Genomic DNA, 20,932 nt, shown 5'->3' on the forward strand with positions numbered 1-20,932 from the left:
GGGAAATGGCCTTTCACGACCACACCTGAGTGCCCTGCTTCTGTGTTAGTTATTGTTTCTAGGCCTTTTCAGTCTTTTCAGTGGACACACTCTCTCTCACACTATCACACATATGTTTTATGATACAGTACCCCATGAGTTCATATTGATATTTTCAATTTACATTTAGGACTATAGGGTTTTTAACTTAATCTTTTATATATTGCGTGTGTATCTCTTTCCTTCTTCACCAAGAATCCTAGTTCTCAAGAACATAGGAGATGATAGAATTAGGATTATCCCAAAGTCCTTCATTAGCTTTATCCCACTTTACACATAGAATAGTTTCAGAATAATAATAATACGTGCACGTACAGCACCAATCATGATTACTGAAAAAGTTTAAAAAATTTTTCTGCAAATGCTATCCCCATTTTCCTCCCAATTTTTTTTTGTTGTTGTTGGTGAGAAAGATTGGCCCCTGAGCTAACATCTGTGCCAGTCTTCCTCTGTTTTGTATGTGGCATGCTGCCACAGCAGTGGTATGTAGGTCTGTGCCTGGGATCCAAATCTGTGAGCCTCAGGCCACCGAAGCGGAGCACACGAACTTAACCCATATGCCACTGGGCTGGCCCCCCTCCCAAATATTTTTAATGAGGGTTTTATAGCGGCATTGTCAAATCAGATAGCAATTACATGCTCAGTCTCTTCCTTTTAACTTTTATTTGGTATTCAGTCCATAAATACATATTTACTACTTGCCACTAGACCTTATGTAAATATCCTTAAAGTTCATTTTTGGTTGTTTGAAATGCATTCTTAGTAGGTTCCTTAGGAAGGGCTCCTGGGAACAAGAGCTCCTTAGCTGTGGCATGTGGATAACGATTAGTGCTCTTTATGCTTGAAAGTCAATTTTGCTGGATGTAAAATCCTTGGGTCACATTTTCTTTCTGGCAGAGAGCGCTGCTTTCAAAGTTTGGTGGCGACATGGCGACATGGCGAATAATTTTCCCCTTATAAGTCATGTGCTCTTTTTGTGTAGATGCTCAGGGGAGTTTTCTCTTTCTCTCTTCCTTTTTTTTTTTTTTTTTCCCGTGAGGAGGCATGGCCTTGAGCTAATATCTGTTGCCAATCTTCCTCTTTTTGTTTGAGGAAGATTGTTGGTGAGCTAACATCTGTGTCGATCTTCCTCTATTTTGTATATGGGATGCTGCCACAGTGTGGCTTGATGAACAGTGTGTAGGTCTGTGCCTAGGATCCAAATGCACAAACCCGGGCTGCCGCAGGGGAGTGTGTGGACTTGACCACTACACCATGGGCTGGCCTCTTTTTCTTTCTCTTTAGAGTCCAGTAATTTTATTAGAATGTGTCTTGTTGTTGGTTGTTCTGAGACAATAGTCATATGTAGTATGATCTTTCAATATATAGTCAAATCTTTTTAGAAATTTTTATGTTAGTTTTTTTGAATTACAATTTCTAGTGTTTGTTCTGTTTCCTTACTTAAGGGTTTCTTTTTCTTATTCAGGAACTCCTCTTATTCATATAATGGATTGTCTTTGCCTGTCTTCAATATTTGTCACTTCCTCTTGAATTCTGTGGTCTTGCTAAACTAACTTCTTAGTTCTAGTAGCTTTTTATTAAATTGCTTTAGGATTTTATACCTACTCAAATCATTTTATTTTGAAGATACCGTTTTAATTCTTTCTTTGCCTGATTGTATATTGTATGCCTTTTGTTTCCTTCTTGCACTAGCTGGGGCCTCTAGTACAATATTGAATAAAGTGGTAAGACTGGGCATCCTTGCCTTGTTTCTCATCTTAGGAAGAAAACATGATATTAGCTATAGCTTTATTGTACATATCCTTTATCAATTTGAGGAAGTTCTCTAATTTTAGTTTGCCAACAGTCTTTTTATGAATGTGTATGTTGAATTTTATCAAATATTTCTTCTGTGCCTACTGAGGTGGTCATTTGGTTTTTCTTTTTCAGTATGCTGCTATGGTACATGTGGTTCTATTTTAGGGGCTTTGACTCTGATTGTTTGCTTGGAGGGTGATAGAAAGGATGACGAATCACAATTAGCTGAGAATTGGCTTCCTTTTAGGAATAGGGGAGAAGTGTGGTGATTTGGGGGTCCTGTGGTGGCTTTAAATCATTTGGTGGCACTGTTCCGCTTGCCTGTTTGTGGTGCTAATGCTCACAGGCCCATGTATATAAGACCTTCTGCTTTTTTATTGAGAGCTGTACTTGTGGCCCTAACTTTTAGGTAACTCTGGAAGCCAATTGCTTTGAGGGCAGAGGGACTCAAATCATTGTTTGTCCATCTTTAATTGTGGAGGTCAGCTTTTCTCACCTCCTTTTACTTTTGATGTATGGGTTTTCTTTGGAAAAGTCTTTTGTTTTTGTTTTAAGTTTTACACAAATTGCTCTATGATTTGGGTTGCTCATGGTCCCTTTCCCAGTTTTCCATCAATGCTATGGATTTACTCTCAGTTACATGTATACATTTGTCTTCTCTGTGGAATTTTGGGAAGACACAGAGGTATATCTTTCTGTTCATTTGGTCATCTCAACCCTCTGCTGGGATCAAACTACATAATTTGGCTTTATGAAGGACAGAGAAGATAGTAAATTCACACAACTAATTTTTTTTTTGGAAAAAGGCATTGGTGATGACAGTAGCTGCTGTGGTTCCACTTATAACTTGCTCCTCCACAGCAGTAATTCTGAATATAACTCTCTTATTTCTTTCAGGTTCAGTTTCTTTTGTTTCTAGCTTCAAATTTACGAATGTTTTATATTATTTATATGGCCATAACAGTCTAATATTTTATGTGGAAAAATACAGATATGTAGGACTTTATTTATTCTGAGAATAAAATGAGGTAACATCAATCTAGTAGAGCGTTGGTTTCTCTCTCTGTCTCTCATAAATATATATGTGTGTATGTTTATACTCACTTCTGTGTATTGGTAAAATATACAGTTACTTAAAGGACTGGTTAATTGATTAATTTCAGTGGAATTCAGAGAAAAATCTCCAGAGGGAAATGGTGCTTTTAAATTAACCACGGATGTCAGCTAGCCTTAATAATTAAAAACCATACTAAGAATGACACGCTTTGTTTGTATAGATGAAGTGAAATGGATAATAATGGGATTATGTAGTTAAAGCAAACCAAATCTTTTATCTTCATCCTTATTAGCGTATGTAATTTCTGACTCCAGATATTTCATACTTGGCTACAAATTGATTGTTCAATAACTATTGATTGGATAAAAATTTCTTAATTGCTGCAGTCCTATGTATTTTTCAGATATACATACAGCCTTTTTATTATCATTGCTGTTTCTTATGGCGACAACATTGAACATAGAAGAGGCGCTCTGAACATGTTCTTTTCTTTTACGTGGCTCAGAGGGAGCCCATCGTCCTTTTCTATATGACTCCGCCGAGCTTTACTTTCTTCTTCACAATAGACAATGGTAAAAACAAAGAAAACTTCTTTTTAGTTAGATGTTACGGTATACTTTGGTTTGTTGGTCATGTTGCTAAATGGTGAAAGTAATTCGCTTGGTTATTTCAGTTGATAATTTGAATTGAGTTAGTGTGATGTTAGTCTGATGGAGTTTGTCCTTTGGCTGATGTTGCAAACAATAGACGCTTGACAGTTTTTTACCCCCTAAATGGATTCATTTTGTCCATTTATGTTGGTGTTAGGGCATTTTCACACAGAATGGAGGGCAGTGGCAGTGTCTGTGTCACTGAAATTGCCTTGCTTTCTGGAACTAGAAGTGAGCAGTGGCTCTAAGCTCTTTCTGTGTCGAGCTACGTTGGTTGCTGCTGTTAAAGAAAAGTTTTTTTCCTATTGAATTTAAAAAAAGTTGCATTTGTGGTAAATACCTTTCTGATCTGAGGTTAGATTAACTATAAGCAATAGCTGCGTTACTTTTCTGAAGATATAATGGAAGAAGATGCGATGGAGGGGACAAAGGAGAGAGTTGAGGGGAAAATAGTGCTATTTAAACACTAAAAAATAATTCTTAAGAATAGGATAATTTTTATAACCTGTTTATTTGGTTTGTGAGAGTGAAAATCCTTTGAGGATTTACCGTAAAATTCAAATATAGATAAATGATGTTGACATCAATCAAATGTAGTTCCTCTGATTGGATTATCTGTTTCTGATGACGAAAAGATGAGTTTCTGTTTAATGGTGGCTTTATTAAATTGTGAGAGACGTAGACATGGCTGTTAATTACAACTTTAGTAAATGATTGATTCTAGTGTTATTTCCTGGTATAGTCTTTTCTTTCATTTATTAAATTGCAAGAGGTTTCTTGAAAATGTGCTCTGAGATGTGTAAAGTGAATCATATCAAATCATTGACCTCAAGGAACTTATAGTCATGTGGCGGAGAGATGTCTATTAAAAGAATTATGGTACTGTCAGTGCTGAATGTTATCAATCATTTGCCATAGGAACAGTACAGGTAATTTAGGACAATGACTCATTCTGAATTAGCTAGTTCAACTAGAGTATGTTAACAGTGAGTTGTTTTTAGTGCCCTGAAATATTGCTATTCCCTGCCACTGGCCTCTCCAGGGAAACCTCCTGATCATCCTGGGCTTACAGCTTGCTGAAGCCCAGTTAAGGCAGCTTTGATGGAAGTTAATCTCTTCTGTTGCTTCTGGTCTGTAGGTGGGGATTCCATGACTATGTAAATTAGCCAAGGAGACAGCCTCTGGGAAGTCTTAACTAAGTGTCTCTTGCTTGGCCGTTTTTTATTGTATTCTTTTCTTTTTTTTATTTGAGGAAGATTAGCTCTGAGCTAACATCTGCTGCTAATCTTACTCTTTTTTTTTTTTCTGTTTTGTTTAGGACGATTGGCCATGAGCTAATATCAGTCCCCATCTTCCTCTTTTTTATATGTGGGACACCTGCTACAGCATGGCTTAATAAGCGCTATGTAGGTCTGTGCCTGGGATCCGAACTGGCGAACCCTGGGCTGGTGAAGCGGAGTGCACGAACTTAACTGCTGCACTGCTAGACTGACCCCCTTATTGTATTATTTTAAATAACAAAGTGCTTTTCTATTATCCCCTCCAAGGGATCAGCTTTTACATTAACTAAGGCCTCTTGGGAAAAGTCTTTCAAAAAGATGTAAAAACTTTAAAGTTTTGTTAGGAACCTTTTATAAGATTTAAAACAACTTTATATTCAGACTATATAGCCAATTCTAAATTCTAAATTTGGCTGGGTCTCCCACCAGAAACGAGGTTGGGATCTAATAGTATTCCAGCTCAAATTGTATTCAGGATGGAGCTAGAAATGAGCCCAAGCATGTGTTTTTCTTTAGAACTTTTATCCTTTTAATTCGGTTTTTAGTTGGAACCAGAACTGTAAATTTCCCTTATTCCTTCCTCAAAATATATCATAGATTCATGTCGTAATTTAATTTTAGTTTTTCTTGGTGAATGTGATAATTAAAGTACAATGAGATGTGCAAATTGGATGGTGAATTGAATAAATGTAACAGCTGATCAGGGCATCTCTTTTTATGTCACTTTATTAAGGTCTTCTGATGTACTTATATATTCTTGTTTCCTTTTTTTCCCCTTTTCTTTCCTCTCTCTTTGGGCTTCTTGGGGAGGCATTAATTATGGGGCTGTGATCAGGAAATATATGATAAGGAAGAGTTGTTTAGTAAGGTTTGTTATGCAGATAAGAGTCAGGTGATAACAGTTGTCTCTGGCATAGTTTTCTTCCTGGTACTGGAGAGGGAGACACCTGTACAAGTAGAAGTTTATGCTTAGCTTTTAGCCAAAAAGTGGGGGGAGGGCTTTCTTCCTGAGTCTGCTGTTTCCTAATTGCCTTCAAGTCAAAATAATCCTTATGCAAAAATGGCATATTTGGAGGTGGCATATTCTGGTCCCCTTCAGTGAGGAAAAAAAGGTTTTAGGTGACTGATAGCATTGCACCAGATTTTATGAGGCCTATTAATCCTTTATTTGAGCCTGCGATAACTTCTTCCCTGCTAAACCCAGAGCACTAATGTTCTTTTGCAGTATTTCATTTTAAAAATCCTAATATTAAGGTATGTTTTATACTGTATACTATATATTAGTATAGTACTACATGTGTATGGTTTATATACAGTTGTATGCATTTATGTATTTGAGATACATCTCTCTCTCTTTTTTTAGCTGGTGAGTGCCTTGATAAAAAGTCTGGTGGCCACTGGTCTGTAAACTTATTTGCATTTATTAATGTACTAAGCTTGTACTTAAAGTGTTCATTTGTATTTCTGTTCAGTGTGCATACTTAAGAGTTTTTTGGTTGTTTTCAACTTCATGTGTATTCCTTGAATCACAAATTCCTCTTGATACCCAACAGGCTTCTAAGCGTATATTGTACGCATAATAGGCAGAAAATATTTCATGAATGAATTTGTGAAAATCATATATAAAATGAAGTTGTTGATGGTCATCATTTATTCCAGAAATTTTTATAGATTCATTGCATAGCAGTTGGAAATGGTGGTGGTACATTGAGTAGACAAGTTAGAAATGACATGTTGAGAAATAATAGTTGACACAAAGAGAGAATCAATATATATGGCTTACTGAGATTATTTATTATGGGACCACACAGTCTTATGGATCTGGGTAACTGCTCGTTTAGGACATCATTATATCGAAGCAAAGGGCAGTGATGGATGACTGCCAGTACTCTCTTTACTTTGACCTTGGGCATGCAATTTAATCTTTCTGATCCTCATTTTCCTCCTTTGTAAAATAAAATGACAAGGCTGGAAAGTTTTGGAGGTCTCTTACAGATGTGAAATTCCATATCTACAGTGATCATCTGGGGCAATCAACTGCAGGTTAATTGGATTCTCTCTTTTGTGTAATAAGAAATGTAAGCATGCCATGTGTTTTAGAAACATTTCCTTTAGAATAGTTACATGCTTTGTGACCAAACATGATTTGGGATGTGGGCCAGTGTAGGGGATAAAGCTTTGGGAGGTGAAAGAAGGTAATTTGGATGACTAAGTGGAAGCAATCTGGAGGTAGAGTTTAATAATAAAAAAAAGTTTAAGTATCTGGACGAAAGCAGGTGTTCAGTGATTAAACAGGAAATTTTGAAGTAATGAACTCCCTGCCTCTGAGGAAGTGAAGCAACAGCCACATGACCACTTACAAGCATATTGTAGAAAATATCGACCATTTGGGTAAAATGTGTTCCATGGGGCAACGTTCCTATCCAGGAGGAGCTCTACTGATGTTGGGGAGCTCTTTGGGGTTACCTAAAGCAAGTTAAGGAAGTATCTAGGGAGGAATCTGGCATATACTTCCTCCTAGATTGATCTTAATCCTAGGATGAGGCCTTCCAAGGAGCTGTTGGGATGCCTTACCACAGCTGCTGGGGAATTCTTTCCCTTGCCCTGTTTTGGTGTCATGCTTTTAAGAATAGTGTTGAGTGTCTTTTTTATTTTCTCAATTCCTTATCCAACAGAGGTAGTTGTAATTTACAGTTTACAATTTGGAATATTTTCTTTCAGAATTTATTCTATGCATATGTCTTCTTTATAAAAATAGGACACAGTTGACATCTTATTCTATAACTTGGTGTTTTCTCATCACCATGTATTGTGGACATCTCTCCATGTCAGCACTTGTAGATCTCCATAATTCTGTTAAATAATGGTGAACATTTATAAAGACCTTATAAAAGTGCTTTTTATTTATTAACACATTTCACTGTCATAACAGCTTCATGAGGTAGGAACTTCTATTACAAGGAAAGAAATTAAAGCTCAGAGAGTTTAAGTAATTCAACTATGTAAGTAGCAGAGCCAGTATTAGAACCAGGCGGTCTGGCTCCAGAGTCTGTGCTCTTAGTCTCTTCACTACTGTTTCTCTGAGGACCGTGGCCTTCCTGTGCGTGCCGGTGCCATTAGCTGCTCCTTCTCGGTTGGACTTCTCGTGCCCGCCCCCACTTTGCTGCTACAATACAGCAGGCTCTGCCGTAAGTCTAGTGATAGCTCTGTGAGCCAAAACACACCACAGCCCGAGTCCTTGGGCAGGTCACGCTGTGGGGGCGGGGGTTAGATGGGGGACAGACTGTTCAAAAATGGAGAAGATTATATAGCGTATGAGAGGATGAGACGTAGTCCGAAGAAGTAAAGCAGCACAGGGAATGCTGCTGCTGCTGTGCAATGGCACAGTTTGCAACAGGGTGAGAAGGTGACACGTGAGCAAAGACCTGGCGATGAAAGGAAGTGCGCCCATGTGGACATTTGGGCAAAGAATGTATCAGCAGAGGAGACAGCAGGTGCAAATGCCTCGTGTGAGTGCATGCCTGCGGTTTTCTGGGAATGCTTAGAAGGCCTATGGAGCTGGAACAGAGTGAGTTAGTGGGAGTACAGGGTAGTAGCAGGAGGTGAGGATAAGGAGGGAAGAAGGGAGGCATGCCAGGTAGTATAGAGCCTTGTAGGCCATCTCTAAACACTTTGACTTTTAATCTTTGTCAGAGGATGAGCCATGAGAAGATTTTGAGGAGAGGGATGCTGTGTTCTGGTTTATACTTTGAAAAGATCACTCTGACTGCTGTGTTGAGACTAAAATACAAGGGTGGAAGGAAGCAGGGGGGAAATGTTAGTGGCTTAGCCCAGGGTGGGAGCAGTGGAGGTGGTGAAATGTGGTTGGAACCTGGACGAATTTCCAAGGTACAGTCAGCAGGATTTACTGATGGGTTGAGTATGAGAGGACAAGACATATTAAGAATAACTCCAAGATTTTTGGAAAGAACAACTGGAAGGATGGACTTGCTATTGATTGATTTACCATTAACTTGTACATGTGTCTTGATGCTCAATTTCTGAATCAAAGAACAAACCTATGGCTTTCCTTACTTCTGATACAACTTTTAAGCTACTAGCTTTAGAAACCAGAAAGTATGTATGCTTAATTATCTTGGAGGATTAGGGTTTCAGTTTTAGAGAAATGGAAACATATGTCATAGAGGCAAGCTGGCTTTCCAGGTGACAACTAGGTCTTGTTAGTATCTTTCAGGGTATGATCCTTAGTTTTGCAGGTTTCAAAACTTAATTTTGTGGATTACCTACAGTTAGATGGGCCCAGTGACTGACGACATAATAACCAGTCTCACCAATTCACTTTCTCAGGGAGGCGCATCTGACCGTGGTCAACAGCGGCCAGCCTCACAGAATTACAAGGATTTCCCTCCACCCTCACAGCTCCCTAATCTGGGGAAATACTGATTTCCTGACTTCCAGGGAGAGTGACTTTTAGCTGTCAGCCTGGCAGGATTCAGAGCAGCCTCTTCTTATGATCCTAAGGAATCATTCCCATCCTCTGCACTTGATTCCCTTTGGAGACGTGAGGCTGGTTAGGCCTACTTGGTGCTTTCTGACTATTTCTTATCCTCCATCCACCATGCAAGCACCAGTCAGCCACGTTCTGATTTCCACAGGAGGTGCTTCCTTCTTCTTCCATTCCTCCTGTCTGTGGTCTTGCCCTCCTCCCCCATCATGTTTCCCCGGTAGCTTCTTTTTAAAACTTTATTGCTCTTCTCATCGAAATTCCCTATTCTATAATGAACCAACTTTCCTTAAATCTTTAACCTCGTAACAGAAATCTATGTCCTTGTCAATTATACCTCAGTGAAGCTAGAAAAAAAAGTCTGTGTCCTATTCTCCCTTTTTTTTCTTAAAGTCACAGAATTTTTTCTTCAGACAAGTCTTTCACAGACCCTTGATACATGAAGCAGATGAAAGCATAGTAACAGGTTGCAGTGGAGGAGGACTCTGCTCCCCCTTGCTCACTCTCCCCTTTGTCCCTGACCTGGACCCTCAGGGACCTCATTTGGAGTCTGGGTTATCTACAGCCCTGCTTTCAGAGAGAGCTTCATGAAAACCGGGTACCTTCAAGTCTCTTAACAGGGTGCATGCTGGTTCTCCCACAGGGCTGCTCGCAGCTCTCCTTGCTACCTTCAGGTCTCTGTTTTTCCTGTTCGTGCAAAAAAACTCGGGTTCTAAAGCCCATTCCTTCCTTTTCTCACTAGACTGAGCCATTTGAGATTGGTGATTCTCTTTTTATCCTTATTTTTCCTCATGTCTGACATGAGGTGAGTGAATAAATGATAGAGTGAAAAAACAAAATGCTGAATTATTGACTTTTTAATAAACAAAAGTTCTTATAGGTGAACCCAGGAACTTGTATTGGCTGTAAGCACAATAAAAGAAACTATTGAACCTGGAATCAAGTGGGAATTTGTTGACTGGGTTTATATGGCTGGTTCATCAGGGCCTGGGAGTTTGTAGTACCTAGATACACTTTGAAGAAATGGTTACTGTGTCTAAGGGGATTAACTATTTTGATCATCTGCCTTGGGTGCCTACTGTGCTTGCCACTGTTAGAAATGTTGAGAAAGTTTTACCCTTTGGACTCCTCTTTTCTAGGTGCAAAGGAAGACTACTCCCCCTCGCAATAACTTTCTTCCCCCGGGGCATAAAGAGTGCAATTATGTTTTATTTATTCATTTGGTTAAAATAATATTGAGTTTTGTGATGCTGAGATTATACCCTAGTTACTTTGGATTTGAATGTCTGCGGACGTCTTCAGTTACACATTTGAATATATATTTGGATTATTTTTTCAGATTGATAATTCCCTTCAAGTCTTAGAGTAACTTTATCTTCAACTTTTGGCAGCTCCCAGCCTAACTCTCTAAGTTTTGACAATAGTTGCGTCGATAGACTATTGCATTGCTGCAGACTATTTCTTCCTTGAGTGGTTGTTCCAAAATTTAGGAAAGGCATCATGGTTATTAAGGTATTTCACAAGCATCGATCTTTTGTTGTTTTCTCTTACATTGTTTGCTGAGATGTTTTTATTTGTTTCACGTGGCTACATGCCCCCATGTAAATACTTAAAATAGATGTTCTCTCACTTGACTGTTTGAATGCAGAGAATCCTCACATGCAGAGTAGTAAAGAGCCTGCTTGCTTTGTACAGAAACAGATTGATTTCACTCTCTTTCCAGTGCTGTTGTGAGGAAGAGTTTTTATGAGTGTGTCAGTATGCATTAGAAATCAAAAAAAAGATTCATTTAGGAAACACTTTTTCATGAAAGAAAATTTTGGTTGAAGACTGACATTATGAATATTTTTATATAGATTAAACATCAATTTGCAGGGGAGATATAAGAAATAAGAGAAATGAAAGAAGCGACATTTCCTGCTTGTTGAGAACTGTGCTTTTCTCGGTACAACCATATTAGACTATTATTTTGTTCACAAGACTCAGGGAAACAAGAACTATCAAATACTGTGTTTATACTTTAAAGACATTCGATGTATTATAATCTCTGTAAACTTCTATGTTGTTTTAATCAAGAAATGTTTGTTCCATTGTTATTACACAGTCAAACTCGTTTGATTTATGTTCTGAAATATAGTATTTGAGAAACCAGGAGATCTTGGATGCTCATCCCGGCTCCAGCACTAACTCAGAGTGTGGAACTTTGGGCCTCAATCATTACATCTTCTTGAATCTCAATTTTCTCATCTGTGAAATAAGGGAGATGATATTATGTCATCTGCATATATTTTCTATGATTTTGTGAATTTTAAGATTCTGTGCAAAGTATTTCTTGCATTTGGTGCTTGGCAGAAAAGAGGGAAAGATTTCTTTATGTATTCTGTATTACTCAAGTTAATGCTTTAGACAAGGATGCGTCTCTATTTTGATTTAGAAATATGTTTCAAGAAAATATGAATGATATTGAATTAACTTTACATTCAATTTTCATTTTAATTAGCATTTCAAGGCTATCTAAAATGAAGACATAGAAATTCATACTATTTTAAAGTTTCTTAAGGTACTATCCTATGAACATTCGTACTTTGAAGGATAAAAGCTTTTTGAAATATAACTCTACTGGGTATGTTTCTAAAGAAATTTTTTTAGGCTTTTATTAATCTGAACAAAACTCACTAAACAAAAAGAATAGCATGTAAGAAGGGAAGGTTTAGAACAAAAATACTCTGAGAAATTGCATTAAAACTTGTCCTACTTTATTTGATCACATGTGAAGTGTGGCGTTAATATTCCATAACTGGGCTATGGTTTTTGGCTTAGATTATAGTTTTGGTGTACCCTAACATTTTAAAACCAAATTCAATAAAAGCCTGAAATAATGTTTTGAATAAATTACTTGATTAAGCATCTCTGTTTTGAACTTTTCCTCTTAATTCTCTGGTGTTCTGCTTACTCCCTTAAAATCAGCCGTGGACTCTTTCACAACCTGACCCAGTGTTTATAATGTCACCAGAACGTTTTCCCTGGGTTGGTATACATATTGGCTGTACTGTTTTCAGATTTGTTGCATAACTAACTACATAATGGTTAATTTGATGAAGTACCATGTAAGTGCTAACCATGATTATTATTGTTGTTATGATATTGTTTTTGGTGATGATTTTACCTCTTTTTTGTTTTCCACACTATTATTTTTATCCTGTGGAAATTTTTCTATTCATTTGGATTCTCGCCACACCCTTTGGGACTGCTGTATTCACTGTCATCAGCTGTCACTTTGGAGTACATTTCCAAAGTCTACTCCCCGCTTCATTCCCAGCTGGCTGACTTGAATTTCCGGAGACTTCAAGGGCATTCAGGGAACTTCAGATTTAGTGTGTCCTATGTGAATTTGTTACCTTCTATTCCAATACTCAGCCAGGTTCTCTTTTTGACCAAATCTGACTTGCTCCCTATTTTTGTAAATGAAGCTTTATTGGAAAACACACACACACACGTTTGTTTAAGTAGTGTATATACTTGCTTTTGCGCTAAGGTGGCCAGGTTACGTAGCTGCAGCAGAGACTTGTGAGGAGCAAAGCTAAAGTATTTACCGTCTAGCCCTTTAGAGTAGGTGTTTGTTGATCTCTCTTAGGCTCAAAACCTTGGCATCACCTTTGATTCCTCCTTGGGATTTTCCTCAAGTATAGTCTAGCAAGAGAACCAATCTTCTTTTCTTTAAATTTCTTTCTTTTGGGGCTGGCCTGGTGGTGCAGCAGTTAAGTGCGCACGTTCCGCTTCTCGGTGGCCCGGGGTTAGCTGGTTCGGATCCCGGGTGCGGACATGGTACCGCTTGGCAAAAGCCATGCTGTGGCAGGCATCCCATGTATAAAATAGAGGAAGATGGCATGGATGTTACCTCAGGGCCAGTCTTCCTCAGCAAAAGGAGGAAGATTGGCAGTAGTTAGCTCAGGGCTGATCTTTCTCAAAAAAAAAAAAAATTCTTTCTTTTTTTGCATCTTCCACATGCATTCAGGTCCTCACATCCTTTTGCCTAGGGTGTTTTAAGTTAATTTCCCACCTCTTGGTTTCTTTTCCCCCTTGTACTTCATTTTACACCTTACCATCAGTGTCATGTTCTCAAAGTTTAGCTCCACTCTATGTCTACTCTGCCACCGAAACTTAAGAGGTTTCCCCATTGCCCACTAAATTAGAGGCTCTCCACCGTCTTTCTTAAGGCTCCTTCCACAATATAAGCCCTATTAGTCTCCCTTAGACAGAAATTCTCTCAATAATGAAATACTTTCCTCCTACTTTCTTGTCTTTGTCCATACTGTAACAACTGCCTGGAGCTTTCTCTGCCTCGATTTCCACCCTCTTCTGCTACTGTCTGCCCTTAAAATCCTCCCACACTTCATGAAGCTTTTTTTGTCTGCGTATTCCTTTTCCCTCTGTATGTTGCCTGTGCAGCTTTCTGTCACTCAGGGCGTTTTACTTGATGCTGTGTTAATGTTGTTTGACATCCCATCCATGATAAACCATAAGCTTGTTGAGTGCAAGGCACATATCTTCCTCTTTACTGTGTTCCCTTAAACACTCCCTATCGTGTCTTAGATGTCCTTAATAATTAGGTAATTGAATCGCATTGTAGGAAGCAGGCTTTTTAATTTGGTTTTAATTATTGGTGACCTCACAGACTCTCTTGGATGTTTGGCAGTGATTCTAGGTGTTATAGCTAAAGTTCTTGAGGGAACCAGATGTTACTTCCTTGTATAGATTGTTAATGTAAATGGAAAGATCTTTTTCGTTTGATAAGGTATTTCACATTTACTACAAGAAAACTGTTTCTGTGCAATGATGTGCTTGGTACTGATAAGAAGGAAAACCAGGCGGCAGAGGGAGGCAGTAATTCTCTTGGATATGTTAAGCAATCCACCAAAGTCAGATTTTTTTGATTCTTGTTAAAACTTGTTAACAAGTCTTTTCAGGATTCCAAGTGGAAAAATTATGCCAAAGTACTCTAAGTTATTGAAATGAAACACTTGCAGGTGCTGTTAAAGTAGTATTTTATACTCTGCCTATTTGTTCATTTAATCATTCTCTGCACACTTCCCAGAGGTTTTGATGTGGCTGTAGATCACAAATAGCTAGTTCTGTTAATACCCCCCCCTTTTTTTTTGGCTTCTTGTTCTGAATTTGTACTCCAGAAAAAGTTGACGAAAACAAAAAATTGTGTCAGGTGTAGAGACTTTCACTTCATAGTGGTATAGTCTAAGAGTTGCATGTCCACAAGCTGGGCTGCTGATACCCTGAGCTCCCTCATTTGATTTCAGAAACCTAGAGATTGCCAGGGGACCAGAAACACAGTCTGGTGTGTAAAACACAGTTCCTGAGCATTCAGGAAAAAAAGTAAACAAAGCATCACAATATCCCAAAACCCACATACTTGAAAAAGAATTGAAGACTTGAAAATTTAATTTTAAAATGGGCAAAGGATAAATAGTTTCTAGGAAAAGATATCAGCTTTGCTCAGTTTACCACTGTCTTCTAGCACATACATGGGTGCCCGGATGAGTGAGTGAGACTCATAAAAGAAAGCCCAACTCCCTCGTAAGTAAAGAAATGCTTAATGAATAGCCAGACGTATTTGAATGAGCATTTCTACTTCTTAGAATTTATGCTGGGGAAATAGACAACTTTGCATAAATTTCACGTCTAGGTTTCCATAATCCAGAAATACTTTTTCAGATATTCAAATATAACTGTCTATCCATCCATCCACATAGATGTGTACATATATATATGTTTATGTATGCACACATATATTCATGTTCACTGTAAAACTATTTGTAATAGTGAAAAATTGGCAATAACATAAATGCCTGTCAGAACAAGAATAGTTAAGCTATAGCATATTCACATTGTGATGTTTAAAAAGGATGAGGTTGATCTTTAGGTAAAGACATGAAAGAAAAGATATAAGATGTATTGGATGGAAGTTGTAAAACAAAACGTAGTTTCACCTTTGCGTATGAATAGTGGACACAGGTCTATTTACACGTTACACTTGCATGTGTGAGGGCTGGTCTGGAAGTAAGCATAGGCAGTCTATAACCGTTGACAGTCTCTGGGGAGCAGAACTGGGGAGATATGTGAATTCTCAGGATAGCGGGTATTAGACCGTCTATTTCTCACTTTTCTGTTCGATATTTTTATAAAGCATATTTTATTTTTATACTGGACAAAAGACTAGGAATTAATTTTCATTAATACTTAAAAATAAATAACTTATTTGAATGGCCAACTTGTCTATCTGGAAAACATGGTTTTCAAGAATGATTTATATCCTTGAGAGTTTTGTATAAGTAATTTTTTTTTGTTTTATAATGAGACACAAATGAAAAACATCAGATTGGACTGCTCTTGTGTTCTTTAATGGTATGATAAATACACATGTAGTTCAGAGGTCTTATTATAATATGTTTTCTTTAAGCAGTTGTAAGAAAATCCAGTTTCATGCTAGATGTGCTTGTTATTATTTGGAGAACTTACATGCACTAACATCAGTGTCCAAGGGTGCACTTGTGAGCAAAAGAATTCACACTGTTTTCTCTTCAATCTTTTAGAAAAGCTCAAGAGGAAAATAAGAAAATAGTGCTAGCTGGATGCGTTCCTCAAGCCCAGCCTCGTCAAGACTACCTTAAAGGACTGAGTATCATAGGGGTAAGCTTGTACTTGCTGGGAAAAAAGAAAACCTTGCATTGTTAAGACACGTAATAGCTCCATATTTTATTTTATTATTTACAAGCAGTGTTACACTTACAGCTGTCCTCAACATACTTCCCTATTGCCACTGAAACTTTGTCACGTCTTTGTAACTTTTTCAACCTAGCACCAAAACGTGTTCTAGGTTCTCTCATTTTTAAAAAAAAAAATACACAATAAGAAACCATAGTATGGGATTTAAGTTCCTTAATAATAACATGGTCTTTGCCCATCCAGCACCATATCTTGTGATATCATAGTACATAGAAGCCTTTTTTGGAATGCCCCCCTTCTCTTATACCCATCCCCCAGCTCTTGGCTCCAACATGACCCATTGTGTAAAGCCTTCTCCGACTGCTCTGTGCAGTCCTCAGTAATCTTGTCCCTGGGTTCCCTTTGCTTACTGTGCAGTCACCCGTCATTTGCTTTCCCAGCATTTCAGAGTTGTGATTTTGGGGTTAACTTAATGATTTTTTGAGTAAAGGCCACCTCTCTATTTAAATTATTAGCTTCACAATGACAACTTTTCAGTTTTTTTAAAAACTGTCACCGTGTTTCTCCAGCGTTTTCCACAATGCCTGACATAAACTGGCACTACTAATGTTTGGTGACTGACTGAATGAAGGAATCTTCCTATTGTATTTTTGTTGTTGGTATGCATTTTTCTCTGTGGGGCAGTAGGGTCTGTGAAGTTAGGGGAGTACTGTCTACTGTCTCTCTTATTCTTTGTGGCCATCACTGTTCACAAAATGCCCAAAGGTAGTTGGCATTCAGTCCGTGTTTGTTGACCAAATGGTGATGCTTCATCCTTCCTGCCATTCTTTTAATGCTGTATTCAGTATACTCAGTAACGATCTTTTTTAAAAGAGGCTGTATTAATTTTTTAAAAAAATATATAAATATTTTATGTTCATAGAAAAACTTATATGAATAATTGGCACCTGGATTGAGATTGGTTGGATTTTTCCTTATTTGAGGTACTACTGACAGGTTCTTATACTGTCTACTCAGTGTGATGAACTTGTTTTCTGCTGTGAAGTCCTTGCCCCACTAGCAAATTTAATAATCTTTGAACAAACATTCTCGTATTAAACAAACAGAACCTGAATGTTTGGGAACTTTATTTTGTTTTCCCCATTTGTCTGTTTACATTTTGATTTCTCTTGGTTTAAGGAGTGAAATGAATATGGACTCCTGAGTTATCTTTTCATGTCAGACTTTCTTTCTGCATAAACATAATCCTGCTGTGTTAGGGAAATAGGAAACTTGTTAGAATTCTGTTTTAGAGATGGAATGTGGTACAACCTTGGGATTCATCTTTGATTTCATCTTGAAGAATTAAGTTACTGGAATAGTAGAATTTCCTTAGTATGGCCAAAGCCCCTCCTCTGAGTACCTCCTGGTACTGTCTTCCTGAACTCCACTGTGTGCAGGGACGGGCTTCATGTGTCAGGATGTCGGGGAGGTTCTCAAGATGGCATAAGGGGGACGTCCAGTGCTGTAAGGTGGGATGATTTTCAGGAATGATAAAAACCCATGGATATGGCAAATAAACATTTTTTTCCCCATTTTGTTCTGTCTCATTTTATTGCCATTAAAATTCTTTAGATTTGCTTTATTTTGCTCCCTTATAATTGGATAAATAACTTAAGAACACGTTTTAAAAAGTGAATAGAATGAAAATTCATAATTCCATCACCCTAACAATAATTATAACTTTGCTTATCCCCTTCAGACTTTTAACTTTTGCATATTTTACTTAATTGTAATCTCCAAACAATTTTGTGTCCTTCTTTTTCCATGATCTTTTATTCCATGATTTTTTGAACCATTTTAAATCCGGCATTAATATTCTATTTGAAGGATATACTATAATTTACCTAACTATTCTTAAATGTTGGATATAAATATTTTGTTTTAGGAAATATCTGTATAATACATTAATGCCCACAGAGGGCTTTTTATTTTAATGTAAGATCAGTATATTGTGAAAAGTTTCAAAAAGTAGAATCACACTATCAGTAACAATGTTTGAGCTGTAATTTGATTATATTGTCAGCATTGAGTATTATTATTAAACTATAGGATGATTCTTTGTCAACATCATTTTATAGAGCCTTTTTTTCTGTGGTAGCTATATGACATTTATCATAACTGACTCCTTCTATATTTGAAAGTATATCTGGGGGCTGGCCCGGTGGCACAGCGTTAAGTGCGCACGTTCCACATCTCAGCGGCCCGGGGTTCGCCGGTTCGGATCCTGGGTGCGGACATGGCACCGCTTGTCACGCCGTGCTGTGGTAGGCGTCCCGCATATAAAGTAGAGGAAGATGGGCACGATGTTAGCTCAGGGCCACGCTTCCTCAGCAAAAAGAGGAAGACTGGCAGTAGTTAGCTCAGGGCTAATCTTCCTCAAAAAAAAGAAACAAAAAAAAGAAAGTGTGTCTGCAGAACCTAAAATTTAAAAGAAATTGGAGTAGGAAACCAAAATCATCTGTAATTGGTGTTTGGGAGACCTATTTCTGAATAGAATTATTAGAATTGCCACAGAATCAGAAACCTTCCAAAATATAGTGAGTTACAGTGAAATAAAGAAGTGAATTTATATTGGTTTATAACAAAGAAAAGAACAATTCTGAAGTGTAAAAAATATAGGAAGATGTTTGAATTCAGTGACTTGGGAAACTATTTTTAGGAGAATGTTTGAAATTGTAGTGCACAATTGATTTACAGACTGAGGGAAACTGCTCTTCCCTCACAGAATATCCCTTAGAGAATTTCTGTGGTGGAGGGCGTTAATCGAGGTGGAAGAAGAACAGTTGTCCCTGTGTCCTGTGCTTTTACCGCCTGCTAGGATTTGTCTGGGTCACCCCACAATACAGGGAGGATGTGTCAATTCTACTGACCAAGTGATTGAAATGAAAAACTGCCTTTAGGCGGGGATTAGTGGGTGAGCGAGCTACTTCCTGCACATCTGAGTTAGAAAAATGCACTATCCCATGTTTGCAAGTCCTCATGGAGTACGTGGGGTGACATTGAGAAGGATCGTACTACCGTCGTAACGTGTTAATTTCCATCAATATCAGCCTTCAGAAATGGGGCATTTAATTTGCTTTCGTAATCAGAGAGAGCAGTGTGGTGAAGGCACACAGTAATTGATGATTTGACCCCTGGGCCTTTTATCTTCATCTGTCTTACTGTCTTCTGAAACTATCTAGTTGTGATTAATATTATTTGTGTGGTGATGCACAGAAATAAAATAATAGAATATAAAAACCAGAATTAAAACCTTTCCACCTCTGGGTCCAGGGAGCTGGCTTTGGTGGCAGTAAGCTCTAACTTCTCTCATCCTGGAATGCAAAGCTGTCTAAATTTTTTTGCATTAGGAGAGGAGAGAGAACACATTTGAAAACCTGTGTGTCTTGGATAAAAAGATCTCTTTTTAACCAAAACTTTTTTCCTAGCATGATTAAGTGAAATTTATATTTTATATCTAGAATGTATGTATTTATAGGTAACCAGTACAGAATCAAAATCTGTTTTATTTTTTCGAGGTCTTGAAACATTTTACCTTACAGTGAAAAGTTTCATTTCTCTCTTTTTTTTAGTCACTGCTATTATTTATTAACATTGATCACTCTGCGTCTAGCTGTAGGTAGTTCCAAGATCTTGTGACTATACCTATTGAATGCTACTTTCCTTCTCTTTAGTTCATTTGTTGGCAGGAAAGTTTCTTTTAGTCATCTAGAAAGCAAGATGTTCTCTGTCAAAGTCTGGTAGAAAAGAATAACAGTAGACTTTAGGACTCAGAAAGCTTGGCTTCAAATCCTGGGGCTGCCACGTCATTCTTTCTTCAATTCAGCAAGTACTTACCGAGTACCTAGTATATAGCTATTCTGTTCCAGGTGCTAGGAATGCAGCAGTATATAAAATCATCAAAGATCCCTGTCCTCATAGAGTTTACATTCCAGTTCTTGGGGAGAGGCATCTGGTTTGAGCCTAGAACGTCTCCAGCCTCCTGGAGAAGGTGGTGGCATGGGCCCATAGAACATAGGGAGATTGATGAATTAGGAATTTCTCTGTAAGGCTCAGATGGAAATACATTTTGTGTCCATCAGTTAGGAGGTGTGTTAGGGATAGAGAGGAGAAATCACATTTATTTGCTTGAGTTCTTCTAAAGGTAGTGTTATTTTTCGATTATTGCAGAAGCCATTTTTCATGGCATGATAGTTATTAGTTTTTACTCTGTTACAAGAAAGCATGTTTACAAAATTGTACTTTGGGTGTAGTTTTTCTGTACTAATAAACAAGGACTGCACTTGAACTTGGTCTTGGTGTTGATTCATTAGGCTTGTCTTTGTATGATATCTCTAGAAATCCTAAATAAACTTTGAATTAATACACAAGTTGTAACGTTTAAAAACATTTAATTCACAGCAGAAGATATAATTTGATGTTGAAAATGTGTAAATGACAAAACTTCCTGATGTGCCAGCTGTGAGCCCTGCAGGCAGGTGCACACTTTCTTTGGAGAGCTGAACAAAAATGTGGTTTAACACAGGTGTCTGCTCGTCTATGGGACGACTACCAGGGTGATTTGCAGTGGTTTAAACGTCTTTTCAGGCGACTGCTCTAATCCTGAGAAGTCGAACGGCATGCTATTTCAAATGTGAACACGTTAATTCTGAAAATTATGTGTATAAATAAAGCGGCATTTGAAAGAGGCTATATTTGAGAATATTTCTATCACGTACCATATTGCAAAAGGTAAATAAATTAATGGAGTGGAACAATGTCACGGTAACAGTGGCATTGATATTGAGAGCAAAGCTTGAGAAACTGTTTCCTCCTTTTTGTCTCT

General features: G+C 37.8%; 1 protein-coding gene across 12 annotated transcripts in view; it reads left to right on the forward strand.

Annotated features, from left to right (window-relative positions):
• The window catches only part of CDKAL1 (CDK5 regulatory subunit associated protein 1 like 1), a 610,652-nt gene that overhangs the window by 135,695 nt on the left and 454,025 nt on the right, over nucleotides 1–20,932 (forward strand). For all 12 annotated transcript variants that reach the window (XM_008518334.2, XM_008518335.2, XM_070584147.1 and 9 more), the window contains one exon: nucleotides 15,933–16,029. In XM_008518334.2, the coding sequence (XP_008516556.1) occupies nucleotides 15,933–16,029 (97 nt within the window). The remainder of the gene's footprint in view (nucleotides 1–15,932; nucleotides 16,030–20,932) is intronic.

The sequence above is a fragment of the Equus przewalskii genome, chromosome 19 (assembly GCF_037783145.1).
Source record: "Equus przewalskii isolate Varuska chromosome 19, EquPr2, whole genome shotgun sequence".
NCBI classification, from domain to species: Eukaryota; Metazoa; Chordata; class Mammalia; order Perissodactyla; family Equidae; genus Equus; species Equus przewalskii.